Source organism: Poecilia formosa, unplaced genomic scaffold (genome assembly GCF_000485575.1).
Source record: "Poecilia formosa unplaced genomic scaffold, Poecilia_formosa-5.1.2 Scaffold4, whole genome shotgun sequence".
In the NCBI taxonomy this organism is placed as follows: domain Eukaryota; kingdom Metazoa; phylum Chordata; class Actinopteri; order Cyprinodontiformes; family Poeciliidae; genus Poecilia; species Poecilia formosa.
The window spans coordinates 2968324-2986286 of NW_006799943.1; the positions used below are offsets into that span (position 1 = coordinate 2968324).

Below are 17963 nucleotides of genomic sequence, written 5' to 3' on the forward strand. Positions count from 1 at the left end.
GACTCAGACTGTCCGGAAGGTCAACTCCTCCAGAAGACAGAGACATGTTTCCAATGAGCTTCCCACCTTTGAAGTCCACAAATGATGTCTGTTTAGTCATCGTCCCCATCAGAGTGGTCACCAAAACATGACTCCTAATTACAGTGTCTCACAATAAGGAAGGATCCTGTTTTCTTATTTGCTGCATATGTCAGTGTTTACCTCGCAGACACACACCGAACACAGTCCTGCACATCTGTGGAGCAGTTCTATTTTATTTTATTTTGTTTGTTTCTACAGGTTCACTGGGGCACTAGGACCGATTATATGGATTAAACTCTTTTGAAATGTGCTTTACACAAAGCCGGCGAGTTGAGCGGCTGTAAATATCCCCGGCATGCTAAGCTGTGTGAAGCTTATTGTTTTCCATTTTACAACGGGGAATCAAAATCGGGGCCTTAGGAGGTCCTGCGTGCAACATGTTGCTCTCCAAATGAAGACCAGATTTTCCATAAACATTGTTGCTTCCTGTGCGCTCTTGTTTGTCTCCTCCCCTCTGGCTTTGCTCCAGTATTGTAAATTAGAAGAAAAAAAAAAAGGAAGGGCCAACATAGAAATATGATTTAAATAATCTGGTGGTTGAAAACAGATTGCTGCAGAGGAGTCCACTGTGACCTAAATGTTCAAAGTAATAGCAAAAAGATTAAACAGAATAAACTTTAAAACATAAATAAGTTCTCCAAGTCAAAATTTGAAAAATGTGGCGTGTTTTCATATTTGACCCTCACCCCCTCCCTTACTGGAGTTACAGCTGCAAGTCTTTTGGGTAAATCTTTACCAGCTTTGCCCCGTCTGGAGGCATTTTTGCCCACTTTGTTTATGCAAAATCACTCCACCTCTGACTGGATGGAGGGCTCCAGTGAACATCAGCTTTCAAATCTTGCCACAAATTGTCAATTGTTTTCTTTGGTTCTAGACTTTGAGTCCAGAACTAAGTGTAAAGCAGTGGTCTCATACTCCAGTCCTGAGGGTCGCTGTCCTGCAACTTTTAGATGTTTCTCTCTCTGCTTCAACACACCTGGCTCCAGTATTAGCTCATTAACAGAGCTCTGTAGAGCTGGGCTGCATGCTAGTGCGACGGTTTTGCCATTTATTTCAAGCATGTAGGACAAGGGACACATCTAAAAGTTGCAGGACCCTGGCTCACAGGGACTGCAGTTTGAGACTACTGGTTTAAAGTCTTCTGTAGTTTTCCACATACGCTGGCGTACTGTGCATATTCTGCGAGCCGCATGGACTCAGCGCACACTGTCCCATGTCCCAAGATTTCACAGTTGAGTGTACAAATTGCATACATTTCTCAGGAAAAATTCCTTCATTTCCCACAATCCAAATGGATACTACCAAGTTTGACAAGCCGGTTGGGTGTCTGGCCTCGTTTCTTCTCCACCAGGGCAGCCACTCCACACCTGTCAGTGCAGCAGAGTCTTAACTGCTGTGCGTCGTTGTAACTTTTTGTGCTGCTCCTGATGCCCTGTGGGGCACCATGGATGTGGCAGTAGTTTCCTGCTGTCCTGGCAAGATCATCTTTGTACATAGCTGCATCCTGATGTAGTTTGAAGGAGACGTTGTTCCACAACACCCAATGTGTGGTGTAATGGTGGGTGTAGAAAATTGGATTTGTCATGGGAAGTCCTGGTTAATACATGGGATAAAGCAGTGGTTCTCAACTGGTTCCCAACATGACCCCTTGTTGACAAGCTACAATCCAGGCAATAACATTTTTCAGAGTATTTTACATTCGGACTCTTAATAAATCACTGCCTCCTGTTTTCATGCTAAATACAACATATATAAGTGTTAAGTTCTGGAGATAATCTGAGAACTGAGCATGTTTTGCTCCTCTTGAGACCTTCGTAGTGTGGAGTTGCAGTAGAAAAAGCAGCTCTGATGTCAGACTCTGTGTTCAGTCTGTTTCTGTGTTTCATCTTCAGCTGAACCAGAGCAGAGCAGCCACTCTCGCAGAGACGGCTAGCGCTGAACGCAACAAGGAGTTTAGAACGGAAGGATACTCGTTCATCGCAGAGCAGCAGCAAATTTTAGCGTGCAGTCACATGACGACCCCAGCAGCTGACTCTGAATGTTGCCCGTCAATGTGAGCATTTCCAGTTCATCCAGTCATCATCCTTTTGTTTCTCTGGAGAATAGTAGCTAATATTCTACGTCGTGCCAAAGTTTTACCATACTCACTGAGCATGTGCAAACAAACTTCGCAAGTCTTCTGTGATTAGAAGCGATTGGCATCAACACTCATACATGGCTTTGTCTCTTACAGCAAGAAGACTGGATAGAGGAAACACAATAGATTATTTTTCTTGCCTTTTTTTGACCGATCAAAGACCCACCAGTTGAGAAAGGCTGGTGTCCATATGCAGAGAAAACCTTTTTACATTTTCATTATGCTATTTTGAAGCAAGGCAGAAAATCCTTCTGCAGTTGTCGGGTGTAATGTGGAGGCTACTAGACTGTTAATATGGCTAGAAAACAGCCATATGAACTGTTAGCTAGCTTGTTTGCAAACTTAGCTGTGTTAGCTAACAGAGCTAATAAATCCCCACCAACTTTGAGTCATTGGTATGGCAGCGTGTTAGATCAAACTAAATATCAACTCCCTTCTGATTGAAAGAAAAGTCTCTAGGAGAGGTTTATGGAAAATTTCCCCCTTCAAATCAGAGGATCATTACAATAAATGTAATTTAATTATTCAGAAAAAGTACTATGAAGAGCAATTAGATAACAACCTGCAAGTCTTAGCTTTAAGAAACATTGTGGAGTCTAAATATCACAAGATCTCATAGCATGAACTCATTACACCCCTATTTTTTCACTTTTCATTTCTTCCAGTCACATTATAGTTGATAATCCAAGTCAGTAATAGACATGGTAAACTATTACACTGAACAATGCGGGTCAAAAGTTATTCCTTTGGTGTGGCCTAATTAGAGTATATTTTAGGTGGATGTGGTTCATCTCAGTTGTTCTTTATTTCAGTCACTAATCTGAATGGAAAAGAGGTTGTACGGTTGATATAAAATGACGGAAACCAGACACACGGAAAACAGCGAGCACTCCAGAAGTGTCTCTTGTATTTATATTCTCTCCAGCTGCGGAAGTCCAGTGCTGTCACCTAGCCACAACATTTTTCCTATGTGGGCGTACAGCACGGAAAAGAAAAGAGTGGTCAGTGACGGGGTCACTGAGGTAAGACGAATCGCTACCTTTAGGGAAAAAAAACCACGACATATTTGAGGGTTTGCTTTTTTTTTGGGAATGATGTGACCTGATAGTTTATGACAGTGGAGTTGAAGAGGTGGTCTATGGAAGGCCAAAAGTGCCACAATTCAGTAGACATATTTCTGTTTGCATAATTACTTAGACATCTCACAATAGTTTTTCAAATAAATAGATATTAATTAAGTGTCATTACTACTTATCAAATAAATCAATCAAACAAGAACAAGAACTTAAATTAAAATGTATTATGATCACTGTGACCTATCAATTTGTCTTCAACATGTGATTGGTTAGCCTGCCTAGCAACTCAACCTCCGACCAATCATGTTGACCAGAGCTGTGTTAGCCCAACTGACTGACAGATTAACTAAATATGACATGTACAGCAGCACGTCTTTGTGAAATTAAAAATTAAATGGCAAAAACAATTGCAAGTGCCTTTTGTAAATGAAACATATATTTCTTATATTGTGTAATTGATAACATATTTGGTGAATTAGGCATTTTCCTTCTAGCACGTTTGGCCCTCCATACAGACCGATTTTGTGGCTCTCACGTCATCGCTGCTGCTTTTCGCTTCGTCAGCAAAACTCCATTCAGTTTACCAGCGTCATTGCTTGAGGCTGCAGATGCTTCCCAACCAACCAACACAAATGGCAGATTAGATTTAAACATGGTTTAAAACATAACTTTCTAACAGTCATCAGTGTTATTTTATGTTTGGATGTAAGATGAACGCTTTCAATGTTGTGCTGCTTTGTTGCTGAATTTCTCAAGAATTTTGTCCTAGTTTTCTCCTCATGCTTGCATTTGTCACTTTATTTTCCCCTGAATGAAGGCATGGAAATCCAAACCAAAGAGGGAAAAACTCACTGTGTCTCTGAGCATTTGACAGTTTTGCAACAACATTCTGCTTTTCTCTTAGTTTTTAGTGCCTTTCAAATGACCAGCCGAATCGGTTCCACTTACTTATCGAGCACAAAGTACAGGTCAAAGGCGCCGTGACAGGAGCTCTCCTCCTCCTCCTCCTCTTCCTCCTCCAGCAGCTCTGGCTCCCCTCTTGCTGATGGAGAAGAGAGCAGAAATAATCCGACCAGAACCAGAACCGGACGCATGTTCAGCACAGTTCTCCAAACTTTTACTCCTTAGTCTTTTGCAGGAACACAAAAAAAGTTATGGTTTTTCTCTCCGCAAGTGCTCTTACGGAAGGTTCGGCTAGTGGAAAAGAAAAGTCTTTCAGCTTAAAGCTCAGTGCATAACCACGGCCAGTCCAGTGACAGTCTCAGATGGAGAGATGCTTTTTCTCAGATGCAGAAGAATTGCATTTTTTTCACCCCCTTCCCGCACATCCGAGAAAAACATCCAATGTCAGCTGACGAAATGGTTTGTTTTAAAAAAGCAGTGTTCTGCCAAGGTCTCAGTTTGGAGGTGAAAAATGCCGAATGGGATCTGGGCTCTGCAGAGCGGTGGTGTTTGGCGCTGGAAGAAGTGGGAGCCCATGGGACAGACTCCACTGAAGTGGCCCAGGTTTCATGTTTCATCCTGAGGAGGAGAGACAGACGGGGGGGAAATGGGTTAAAATCCGATTTTGCACCTCCCTCATGGCTGACAGGAGACTTTTACCAGGGAATGGGATGTGTCGAACCAAACAATGCTCCAGAGTGATTATTACAATCCTTTATCAGCACAGGATCTTCATCAACACCTTTCTTTACACTAAATTAAGCTTAGCTGTTCATATAGCCTTTGATTTTCTTAGTACACTGCAAAAACACAAAAACCTAGAAAGTGTTTTTGGACTAGTTTTTGGTGCAAATAGTATACCTTAGCACACTTGAAATAAGACAACAAGGTAACTTTTCAGGAAGATTTAGGAGCTTGTTGTAAGTCAAAGATTCATTAATACTGAAGAAAAGGTTCTTGTTCCTGTAGAGTTACCTGTAAGTTTGTTTTGTCTTATTTCAAGTATGCTAAGATATTTACACAAAAAAACAAGACTTGCTAAGATTTTGTGTTTTTGCAGTGTAGAGCTATATTTCCGTGTTCTTGGAAATATAGCTCAAGGCTGAAATAACTGAAGTAGCACTTTTTGCAGAAAGGTTACCGTACAATAGGATTTTTGACTTTTATCAAGAAACCTCACACTAATAAGGAGAACTGTACATGTTTAGCTCACCTTTACGGTGTTTGATAAGTCAAACATCATAGATATTCTCACATATTTTCATGACTGTGGCTAAGGTGACATAAAAATATAAACTAATGCTCAAGAGTCAATTACTGGCTAAAAGAATTTTAAGGCAATCAGAAAATAAATACATGCAGATAAATGAATATTTAATTTCGTCCTGGTAGAAAGTGAAGCTTTGTCCCATTGGTGGGAAAAATTAGTTCTCCCAAACCCAAAGCACTTAGACTATTGTATTACACAACACGGTATTTAGAGGAAGCTAATGTTAAAGTGCTAAAGAGCTAACTTCAATTAAAATGATCTTTTCCATTGAAAGACGATAAGCACCAATGTAATTTTGGTATTACAATTGACATGTTCTATAATGCACTGAGGTATTGTATTTATATCTACTGTCCATGTTTTATTTTGTTTCTGTAGGTTTCTTGTTTGAAATTCAGTTATTGCAAAAAATAAAAATAAAAATAATAATAAGTGAGGGAAAACATGAGAAGAAGAAACGAAACCTGAATAGAGCATGAATATAAATGTCTAACTACTTGAAGAATTATTAATAGTCAATAACCTAACCCTCAACACAGATGTCAAGCTTTATTCTATTGAATGTTTTCAAAACAGCCAAGTAAATTAGAATTCATGGGGAAAAAATTAATTCAGTGGAAGACAAGAGTGCTAAACGTTTTCAAAGTTAGCAAATGCTAAGGAAGCTAAGACTGCTAAGTACACAAAATATTTTCACAGTTAGCAAAGCGCTGAAATGCTGAATAAAAAATTGGTTCAACTATTAGCAGATTTGCCTAAGTGCGCCCAGAACTGCTCTGTCCCAATCTGTTCTGAAGCTAATAGTGTTTTTTTCTAGGATAGCCTCTGTTAACCTCTAACCATCTTCAAGCTTTCTTGACCCTGTTGTGAAAAGCATCACCATAGCCTGATTCTGCCTCTGCCATGTTTCATGCCTTGGACGGTGTGTTCACACTGATGTCTAAAACTAGTTTTCTTCCACAGTTTGTGTTTAGCATGTAGATCAGATCAGAATGTTGAGCTTTGGTTTCATCTGATCAGAGCTCCTTTTGCATGTGTCCTTATGGCTTTTCTTCTTGTGACTCTTCAATACTGTGCAAATGTGTGGAAGAGGCTAAACTCCATAGACAACATTAATGGCTTTCTCAAATCTTTTCTCCACTTAAATAAGAACAAGGCCAAATGGATTTTGTTTGACTCTTCCAGTATTTCATATAGTATTTCTCCCAGATTAGGTCTTTTGTACCCGCTCACCAATAAGGTGGGAAAAAATCTAAGACTCAACCTTGATTGTAGCTTAAAACTCCATAAACAGTTTGATTGTGTTGCTAAAACAAGCTTCTTTCAGCTCTCCCTGCTTTCTAAAGTTCAGGCACTCCTTGTTGTGATCTGGAGAAGGTCTGCCATGCCTGGTTAGCTTGGCTTGGTTACTGTAATGTTTTATAAGTTGCCATCAATCAGTCTGTAATTTTATATATATAAAAAAAAAATTCCCTTCTCACTCTCCGCGGGTGGTCTCTCTCTTTCATCCTCTGAGCTCGGGTCCTCTACCAGAGGCCTGGGAGCTTGAGGGTTCTCCTCCAGTATCTTGGCTGTGCCTAGAACTGCACATTTCTGGACTGAGATGTCTGATGTTGTTCCTGGGATCTGTTTGAGCCACTGCTCCAGTTTGGGGGTGACTGCCCCGAGGGCCCCGATGACCACAGGCACCACTGTGGTCTTCACCTTCCAGGCCTTCTCCAGTTCCTCTCTGAGGCCCTGGTATTTCTCCAGTTTCTCCTTTTTCCTGATGTTGTGGTCACTTGGTATTGCTACATCCGCCACAACGGCTTTCCTCTGTTCTTTATCCACCACCACAATGTCCGGTTGGTTCGCCATTACCATCTTGTCTGTCTGGATCTGGAAGTCCCACAGGATCTTAGCTCGGTCATTCTCCACCACCTTTGGGGGTGTTCCCCACTTCGATCTCCCCCCTTCGAGATATATATATATATATATATATATATATATATATATATATATATATATATATATATATATATATATATATATATATTCTTTTTACCTTCTTTTATCATGGTTTTATTTTTAACTAGCATTCATTCCGTTTATTTTATAAAACACTTTCTTCAAGACATTGTTGGAAGGTGATGCATAAATAAAGTTTATTATTTTTAATTATTATCTCCAATAAACCTAACATGCATGTTTTGGACTGTAGCTGGGAACTGGTGTATTGGGAGAAATTCAATTTTGTTATTACCTGATTTATTTTCTGTCCACAGTTAATTTTATTTTCTTTTTCTTCTGAGAAATATTTGCTTGTAATGGAGCTTTAATCTGCTCCTGTTTAAGTCTTCACACAATCTCATGAAGTCGACTTCATACCCAACACCACCACAATTGTCAACACTTTGTCCCCTACTTGACAAATTTATTGTTTACTCTTGAACCCAAGCTTAACATTGCTTAAACCTATATAACTTTAATTTTAAGACAAATGTAAAATTTTTACTGTAAAGCACCTCCAATTATTTTTGTGCATTAGTGGTGATGTACAAATAAACTTGTGTTGCCTTTGTGTTAGTGCCAATGGGTGCAAGAGTCTAGGAAACGTTTTGGACTGAATTAACTCTAAATTGCATTTCAAATGTGTTTTTTGAAAGGAACCTTTTGTTTCTTCTTCACATTAAATTAAAATGAGGCATACAGTTATGAACCATTTTTATTGGGTCTCACCCTTGGAATTGATACAACCCAAGTAGGTCCACATGACGTGAAATTTAGGACAAACATCATTTTACATCCACAGTTACGACTTTACATGTGGAGACGTTAGATATTTAAAGTGATTATTTTTCAAACCTGGCATATCAAGCCCACAGCACAACAAAGGAAAAGCAAATGTCGAAGGCATATTACATCCACTTTCTCACTCACACATGCAGTAAGACTCACATTTACACAAGAATTACAATAGTTTTTCCACTTCCATTCATTTTGCGGTAATAGCCGTCATTACCCTACGTAAAACCGAACCTCTACATTGCAAAAAACAAGGTTTAATTATTTTGAGAACTAGGAACAGCATACTCTGACCTACACTGTTCTCACAAACAAGCCCAGAATTCATTGCCAAGGGGAAACAGAGATCTCCACGGCACGAGGTTTACTGCTGGCCTCCCAGGTGCTTGTTTAAGATGCCCTTGGCCACCTCAAGGGCAGCTTCAGCCGCGGCGGGGATGTGGGGTGTGATTCCCACTCCCTCCCAGGCTGGCCCAGCTGAAGTCTCGGAGTGGACCGTGGGGATGCTGAGGAAGATGTTGCTCTCACCAACAGGGAAGACCTTTGGTGGGTGGGAACCCCCGGCAGTGGTCTCACCAATAATCATGGCGCGGCCTAGCTTTTTCATGATGTAAACGAACTCCTCCGCAGCGCTCGCCGTAGCCTTGCTGGTCAAAATAATGAGGCTTTTCTTGGAGCCATACCTTGCACCTGAAAGAATGGTTGAAATCAAGTTGGATAACTCTTAGTCAACTTCCTTCACTGTAGCAAAGGTCTTTTTTTACAATAATGCTAATTGTCTTTTTATTACCAGTAAGTTCGTCCAGAGTTCGCAGCTCAGTTGTGGTTCCAGATGATCTGTCGTAGAGTTTATCTAGAAGAATCTCCTTGTCCCCATCGAAGAAGTAAGAGCAGAAACCCGCTATGGCTGTTGTTGGTCCACCAAGATTGTTCCTGCAAATCAACGAAAAAAAACAAAACAAAAAAAAAGAACATTTTTGTTTCCGAACCTTTACATTTTTACGCATTTGAGAAAGGCAGGGTCCCACAGAAACTCAGAGAATAAGCTAAGTTTAGTTGTCTTTGTTGAGATGGCAATATACATCAATAGGTACAATTTACACATGAGCTAAAAGAATTCAGAAAAGAAAACCCACCTGAGGTCGATGATCATAGCATTTGTGTTCACAACTTTGTTCCAGATGTGCTCCACAATAATCTGGGCAATCGGCTTGACTTCTTCAAAGTCTCCAAACATATCAAATCGGAGATAGCCAATGTTGTTTTCGAACACATCAGTGTGGAAGGAGATTTTGATCAGCTCAATGTACATCTCTGGAGAATATTCCTGCAAAACGAACACAGACAGACATTTGCATCACAAGACATCTCACATTAAAATATTTTTGAACTTACTTTCTGATGCTTCCAGATTGAAGCATCTGAAAGCATTTGTACAACTTAATGTACTCCATATTTAAAGAAAGTTCTCTTTAAGCCATCTTCAGTTGGAGATTACCCAAAAGTTTGCTGTCTACCTTAAAATAACCTTTGACAACATACCAATCAAACAATGAAAGAAAAAAATCAATTTACCATTGGTGGTAGGGCTGGGGTGTTGGTGGTGGTCTGCAGACTCTTGTCACCGGAAAGGGTCTTGAGGTCAGCTGACAGCTTTGTCTCCAGACTTTCTTTACAAACAACACTGCTGAATTCTCCATTTGCCAAAAGCTCTCTCAGCTTTTCTGCAACATCTGCCCCGACACTCTGAAAGGCGTAATTGTTGGCAATCAAGATGGCTGATTCCTCAATGATGCTTGGAACTTGAGCTCGGAGGTTGATAATCCTGATTGCAGTAGCAAGGGCATCTTCTGCACTCACTTCCACATCTGGGGTAACACCTGTCAGTTCCCAGGTTGAGCCTGTAATGGGGTTGATGGACTTTGCAGTAGGCAGCGTAACGTAGAAGTCGGTGTCGCCCACTTTCAGTTTATCGACTTTCACTGAGCCCCCAGCGGTCTTCTCACCAACAATGGTGGCTCTCTTCAGGTTCTGGAAGCAATAGGCAACATCTTCAGAGATGCCCTTTGTGTTTTTGCTAGTGAGTACAATCAGAGGCTTGGTCACACTGTATCTCTCTCCCAACAGTGTGGACATAGACATCAGCTTAGTGGTGGTGTTCGAGGGTCGGTCATATATGCTGTCAATGTGAATCACAGGCTCAACTTCGGTGAAGTAAGAGATTATGTAAGGGATGCCAGAGATGTCCCCGCTACTGGTGTAGCGTAGGTCAAAGATCAGAGCTGAGGTGGGCAAGATTTTATTCCAGACAAGGTCTACAAGCAAAGCACCAACCTTCTCAGCAACCTCCTCCCCAATGATGTGATCAATTCTCAGATAGCCAATGTTACCTTCCAGGATGTCTAGCTTGATGGTTGACTGGAGAATAGTAATAAGCTGCTCAGGGGGCAGCGGAGGCATCTCCGGGTGAACCGTAGGAATATAGTTTGGCTCATAGGAGACCGTCAGCCGTGGATCACTCACGGTGGTTTGGACTCCATTGCTTAGGACGTCGGCCAGTAATTCACCGTCTGGGATGTTGAGTACTTCAGTGTTGCTTGTGGCTGCTGCAATGTCCTCCTTCATCCCCACCAGCTTCTCTGGTGAGCAGTAGTTGTTCATGACGATTTTTGCCAAGTCTTCAATAAGGCTAGGTGGAAACGAAGCATGCAGAAAAGACACATTCCCCAAAAGCAGCAGAGATGCCACTAGAAAAAGAGTCTTTGCCATTTTTTTTTTTGTCTGAGAAAAAGTGAGCGTATAGGAAAATTTGAAGCTGAACCAACGTCTCTAGTTCGGTCCTTTGACAAGTGGCACCGGTTTGGCTGTAAGGTTTCTGATAACATCTTTATAAGAGGATTTACTCCGCAATAAACTTTTAATCGCATTATCCTGAGTGTTTGCGGAAGAGAATAACAAACAAGCTATGTATGTGTAGTAACAAGGTGTTGGCAGGGATCTTGGTCTTTGCACAATATAGTCTGGACAGTTATTTAAGGCTGTCTGTGCCAGATAATCACCGTTTTATAACAGAAATATCTAGAAGGGTTCTAAGAGTGCCACAAACATTCATTGTTCCTTAGTAAGTCGTTTGATTGCCAAAATGCAATTTGAAATCATCTGTAATATTAACCTTTTAATGCGTTGAATGAGTTTTATTGCATGTTTAATATGAAAGCAGAAGAAGAAGAAAAACAACAACTAAACTTCAAGTACTGCAAGAACAGTACCTGTAAGAAACAGGCAGCTAATCTGTTCCTAACCTTTAAATAACTAAAACAATTACTTCAGAGACATAATCATTACTGTTTGATTCATTTTACACATTTATTTGCAGTAACATAGTTGAGTTGAGGTGAACAGGAACCACAGGTTTGCTTGGTAAGATCGCCCTCTTCTGGACATTGGAGCACAAAATAACTTTCCCTGAACAAAAGTAAAAACATTAACTTAACCAAGTTAACTCAGGAAATTACATTTAGCCAGTGAAACACTGGAGGCCCAACTACAGGCACTAATAACTAGAGGAATTCACATAACAAAAAGTAAATACATGAGCAAAAGTAAAAGGGAAAGCCTCCCAAAAACCAGAGGAACATGTCACTCTAACTAAATTATCACTAATATTAATTAGTGAAAAGTCTGGATAAATCATTAGCAGTTCTACATGTCAAATAAAATCAAACTAATTCATTTATATGTACATATATATTACATGTTTTTTTTGTAACTGATGATGACGCCACATTTATTTTATTCATTTACTTTGGAATAATGTGGAACATTTCAGATTGACAAAAAGTTGACACAAAGTGATGATTGCCACTGAAAATGTAATAAGCATATATGAACTGAAAAACAAACTAATAACTCACATAACCAGACTCTTAAAGTGGATGGGCAAATTTCACATACAAAGATGAAAATCCTTCTAATTTAACCACAATCTCAATCATAAAAAATCTTTTCAGGAGGACTCAAAACACAGATGCCATAAACCTCACAATAAGTACCAAAATTATTATTTTCCTATGGTTTTAAGCCAACTTCTTCTTCTTATGCGCTTCATATTGCTGAAATTCATGGTCTTCTTTCCTTTTGTGTTTTTATTTTACATACACGTCTTCAAGTATGTAATCTCATATGATATGACGTAATTGTCAATTTACAGTGCTGTTGGCCTGTGTTACTTATGCTTCATAACTGAATATTACAATAAAGTTATATAAACAGTAGACTTACAAAGGGTCCAACATGACAAGATCAGATCAAAGAACAAGCATAAATTTGACATTTATGATGCTGCCATAAACAAATGCCTTGAAAACATTATCTGATGATTCACATTAATTCTTGATATGAGGACATAGCAATATAGTAGTATTGTTAAGCATCATCCTTTGTCAATTATTTTAGCAAGAATCTACGGGAAATGCTTTCAAAATTAAAACTTCTGTCTATGTGTAATAAACGTCTTCTAAAAGTGGATACCTTTTTCATTGTTCTTGTTCTTTCTTCTTGAGCCTTGCTGCTATAATTGTCTGTGCTACTGAAAGAGCTTCAGTAACCTGGGTGGAAACATGTGGCTCCACCCCTAAAAAGCTCCACACTTTCCCAGTTGTGGGACTTAAAATAATCTGGTTAGGAATGGAGGCGTACAGTACACTGTCCCTAATCTGATAGGTCCCACTGGACAAAGACCCTCCGATTGTTGGCTCTCCAATAACAGTAGCTCGATTAAGGTCACTCATGGCGCGAGCAAATAATTCAGCTGGTGAGCCCGTCATATGACTTGTCAGGATGACAAGGTCCTTTGAGGATCCATATCTTTGACCCCTTATGTGAGAAAATGTCATGATTTTAGTCAAGGTGTTGGTTGCACGGGCATAAATGGTGTAGAGATGCTGTGGTGGTTCAGCGTCAAAGAAATACGTGCAGAAGAGGGGAACCGCTGTGGAGTACCCACCGGTGTTGTACCTCATATCAATTATGAGGGCTTCGGTGTTCACCATCTTCTTCCACACTGAATTTAGGAGCTGTGGTCCAACTCCTTTTACCACTTCTATGTCCAGCATCATGTCAAAGCGCAGATAACCAATGTTACCTGGCAAAACCTCAGTTTTAAACAAAGATTCAGCTATGTATCCAAACTCTTCTGGTGAGGGCATCTTCGGGATGTCATGAGGTGACTCAGGTTCAACATCGCAGTGGAAGACGTGAATGCGGTGATCACCTGAGCTCTCCTGGAGATCAATTGTCAGTTGAGATGCCAAAGATTCAAAGTCGACCACTGATCGATACAGCCCCTCCCTCCATTTAGTTAACAGCACCTGGCTTACATTTATTGCTACTTCTTCAATTGCATAGTGTTGCTCCAGCAGTTCCCCAACTCCTGCAATAAGGGTCCTGAGTCCCTTGTGAAACGCCATAACTTCATAAACACGGTCCAAAGCTTCCTCTGCCAGTACAATGGCATCAGGGACAACACCACCTCCCAGCCAGTATTCCCCATTGTTGTCTATAAAGTTTATAAAAGGGACGGTTATGGCAATGTCTGTCCCTTCTATCTCAAATGTCTTTGAGTGCATGAGGTTGCCAGATGTAATTTCTCCAACAACTGTGCCACAGCTTAAGGACTGTATCAGGTAAGCAAGCTCTTCTCCAGTGCTTGCAGTGTGGTAACTTGCTAGCACATAAACTCCATGTCTGGAGTTGTAAACTGGCCCTGTAGTCTTCGAAAGAGATTTGTGTTCTGTTGTTGTGTTCTTAATTCGGTCATTTATTGTGAAGAAGTTCTGTTTCTGGGAGCAGTCGCACAGGTAAGACAGCATAAGTGTCAAAGAATTAGAGGATCCACGTGTGTTGTATCGTAGATCAATGATCAAGTTATCAGTGTCCTTGAGGGGTTCCCAAATCTTTTGAGCCATGAGCTTTTCCAGTTCAGGTACAGCAGAAGTCTCTGCTAACTCATCAAAACGAAGATACCCAGTATTACCTGGAAGAACTTCCACTTTGAACACTCTGTTAACGTATGCCTTTAATAATTCCGTATTATCTGGTATTGTATAAAGCTCATGGTCCTGTTCTATACCAGCATCATCATCTTGCATGTATCTGATAATTAATCGAGGATCTTCAGATGCAGTCTGGAGGTTCTGGTTGAGTCTAACAGCTAAGTCCGTCTCTGATCCTACAGATAATAAGTCTGTTGACTGCAAATGTTGCAGAAGTGTTGAAACTCTGTCACTGAAAGCATATGTATCTCTCATTATGTCCGAGATGATTTGCATAATCTTTGGGATGGCATACCTCAGAGCCAAAAGGGATTTGGCCTTTGAGACAGCTTCCTTTGCCAATACATTGATTGTTGGTGAAACACCACTTACTTCCCAGCTCTGGCCTGTGATTGGATTAATGGATCTTGCCACGGGAACTGTTATGTAGAAGTCTGACTGAGCAATTCTGATCTTTTGGACTTTTACTGACCCACCCGCTGATCGTTCTCCCACTATAATGGCTCGCTTAAGTTTCTTTAGCGTGTATGCCACAGCCTCAGCAGCCCCCATTGTGCGCCTGCTTGTCAAAATAATTACATCCTTCTTCTTACCGTATCGTTTCCCTGGTATTGATGACATGGTCCACAACTCCTTGGTTGTATTTGAGGACCTGTCATATATTGTGTCAATATGAATGGGGGGCTCTGGATCTGAAAAATATGAGATTATCACTGGAACCCCAGAAAGTTCTCCACCTGTGTTGTACCTCAGATCTAAGATTAGCGAGGATGTCTGAGCCACCTTGTTCCAGACGTTGTCCCACAGTTGAGAGCCAGCCTTTGCTACCGTCTCTTGATCAATAATCTGATCTATGCGTAAATAGCCAGTGTTGTTTTCCAAAATATCCACCTTAAAAGAGTTTCTCACCAGCCGCCTCAGTTGATCTTTTGAGAGCGTCTGCAGTGCTGGCGGCACAACAGGAACAGGATTAGCCTCATATGACACTGTCAGTCGTGGATCCCTCAGGGCTCCTTGAACTCCAGCTGTGAGCAAACTTGCGAGGGTCTTCTTGTCTGAAATCTGCAGGATTTCTCCACTGGTGATAACTTGTTGGATGGCTTCCTGCATCCCAAAAAGCTTCTCTGGAAGACAGTAGTTCTGCATAAGAATCTTGGCAATTTCTAATATGAGAGCTGGCTGGAAGGATGAGGTAACAGGTAGAGCTGATAGAAGTAGTATCCACAACAGGGGTGATGTCCGTTGGTTTGTCATGACTGAAGTCTCACGAGGATAAAAGATCTCAAGCGTCCTGTCAAGTGAGCTCTGTTAGTCTGTGTCCAGAGATAAAGTATTTTTTTAATGTTTTTTTTTTCCACAAAGACATACAGCATAAGAGGCTTTAGTCTCAAATAAACCCTTGATCTCATTATCTTTTGTGATTCAGTCAGCACGCAAGAGATGACAGAATGGAAATTTTGTCTGGGTCATTCTATGGCTGACATAATTACACGATCTCTAAAAAATGCCACAAAATTTGATTTGGATGAGGGAAAAAATGCCAGCCAACCTGGCATGGCAGCTGATATTAGTACAAGACCTTGATCCAGGAACATTTTCAGCTCAGACGAAATGCATCTATGTGGATCTTGTTTTCCAACACCACATGGTGTTCAGTTATTTTAAACCCCTTAACTTTTAATGCCCTTTCACGCCTTACATAATACAAGCCTGTCTGTGCCAACACCTTGGATGCTAATCATGACACAAAATTCTGTCAAACATTCTTTTGTGTAGACTTTGAGTTGGGCTCGTCATCTGAACAGGTAAGAGGATATATACGTTATCAGACTAAAGGGGCTTAACAATAGAGATAAAGCAAGACGTCCTACATCAAGAAATAAGTGTTCAAGAATTAAAAACAAAAAAGGGATGTTCCAATCTGGACGCCACATTTATTTTTTGCCTTTAAAGCAGTTTTAATCTATGCATGGATTATCTAAAGAGGTCACTACAGCTCAGAGATATTTTTTGTTATTTTTTTGGCTCTCCTGTGTTGAATCGGTTGTCTGAGATTAGAATTATTTAAGTAGACTTGCATGAACTAAAACAGTTGTCTGCCTCTTTATTTTCATAAAAGAGACTAGAAAATTAGCTCAGTGGTGAACCCAAAAACATATTTCACTGCTCTGGTCACTTCATAATATCCTTCAAGGACATTTAAATCTAGCCAAAATGACCTCCTTACTCATTCATGAGCTTTCTTGGAACCATATGTGGGAGGGGTTTTTTTTTACATTGATCTTGAGATGTTAAGAGTCTGATCTGAATTTCTTGTCAATATTCTTCAATTATACATAACTATTTTTTGCAAATAATGATATTCAAACAAATTTGAAATGATCCGTTTAATCAATAATTCTTCATTTCTTTAAAACCAGATTTATTTACAACTGAGTGTCTCATAACTGTGGACATGTATTTTTATAGAATAACAATAGGATGCTTAAAACCTTCAGTATGAGAACAGCTTATGCATTGGCGTTTCCATTACCAATGTGTGCTAGACTTTGTCAATATTCTTCTACTGTCGAAAAAACACAATTTTGCAAATGCAGTGTTTCCATTAGATAACAAATGCTAATAAAATCACACTTGAATAAGTTTGTTCACATGTTAAGTCATTAAAAAACATGTCACGACATCATCCTCCAACTACTTCCTGGTGTCTTTTTCTTCTTGCTTTGCACCAGTGGCAGCATCCAGTTGTTGGTCTTGTGACGCATGTGATGCAGAAAAAAAGTATTTCTATAGCAAATTTGCAGAATAAACCAATTTTGATACGGCTCGAAAAACCACCTCAGCACCAAAACGTTTTATTGAAAAACGAGTTGCTGTTTTTTTTTTTAAATTGCCTTGTTTCCATTATGCAAATTTATTTTTTATATGGTAATTATATGGACAAGGGAGATGCAGCTACTGGCATTTTTGGGTTTTCTCTCTGGTGCTCTTCCTCCTGCTAAGAATGAGGTAGGAATAAAATGTTACCTGGACTCTATGCCTTTTTTTATGGGGAGTGTGACTTAAACCACATATTTCTTGAAGCCTGCTTCTGATTGGCCAGTTTGCACCTGGCGATGACTCTTTCCCTCAGAGCTTCTGATTCAGAACTTAGACTGATGGCCCTGTTTAGATGAGCAAAATGGCTTGGTTTGCATCTTACAGTATAAAAATCTAATTCCTGTGTAGAGGGCCTCCATGATTTTTAATTTTGATTTCATGGAATGTGTCCTTTCTCTTGGTGCTTTGCATACATTTAAATGGTGATGGCCTGGGTTCTGATGCTATTCTTAAACAAGATTAATTATGGGCCCCAAATACAGGATGTCCAAGTATTTGCACAATCATGTGTCCTTCCCACTTCTGATAAGCTGGTGTCACTGACTTTAAATGTTTACAAATCTAACAGTATGTGCAATAAAAACTGAAACAGAAACATTGGTGAAGGGCCACCCTTTGGAAATGACTCCAACAGTGGGAAATCCTGCAGGAGGTCATAGAAGAACATCCAAAGTACCTCCAGGAAACGAATCATAGTCAAACATGGGGTGGTGTAATTTTATTTTAATGTTGTTTACATT

At 40.1% G+C, this 17963-nt stretch overlaps 2 protein-coding genes across 3 annotated transcripts in view; both read right to left on the bottom strand.

Annotated features, from left to right (window-relative positions):
- Positions 1 to 4987, bottom strand: part of antxr1c (ANTXR cell adhesion molecule 1c) — a 44101-nt gene extending 39114 nt beyond the window's left edge. Inside the window, exon 1 of the mRNA XM_007560131.2 lies at positions 4243 to 4987. Within this exon, the coding sequence (XP_007560193.1) occupies positions 4243 to 4388 (146 nt within the window). The 5' untranslated portion in view covers positions 4389 to 4987. The remainder of the gene's footprint in view (positions 1 to 4242) is intronic.
- Positions 4988 to 8194: 3207 nt separating this feature from the next.
- Positions 8195 to 15624, bottom strand: rbp3 (retinol binding protein 3). 2 transcript variants are annotated; one of them, XM_016675494.1, is made up of 5 exons: positions 12872 to 15624; positions 9866 to 10118; positions 9427 to 9617; positions 9081 to 9223; positions 8195 to 8980 (listed from the first exon to the last, which is right to left on the bottom strand). In XM_016675494.1, the coding sequence occupies exons 1-5, from the start codon at positions 15595 to 15597 to the stop codon at positions 8655 to 8657; spliced, it is 3639 nt and encodes a 1212-aa protein (XP_016530980.1). In that variant the 5' UTR covers positions 15598 to 15624; the 3' UTR covers positions 8195 to 8654. The 2 variants fall into 2 exon arrangements, with proteins under 2 accessions (XP_016530980.1, XP_007560180.1); XM_007560118.2 differs by lacking the exon at positions 12872 to 15624 and having other exon boundaries at positions 9866 to 11173.
- Positions 15625 to 17963: the final 2339 nt, after the last annotated feature.

Coding starts and splice junctions, on each gene's coding strand:
- rbp3 (XM_016675494.1), bottom strand. CDS start 15,597: ATGACAAACCAACGGACATCACCCCTGTTGTGGATACTACTTCTATCA. Junction 10,119..12,871: donor GAAGCTCTTTCAGTAGCACA/GACAATTATAGC, acceptor TGCTACTGCAAT/CAGGATTATCAACCTCCGAG. Junction 9,224..9,426: donor GCTATGATCATCGACCTCAG/GTGGGTTTTCTT, acceptor GTTGATTTGCAG/GAACAATCTTGGTGGACCAA.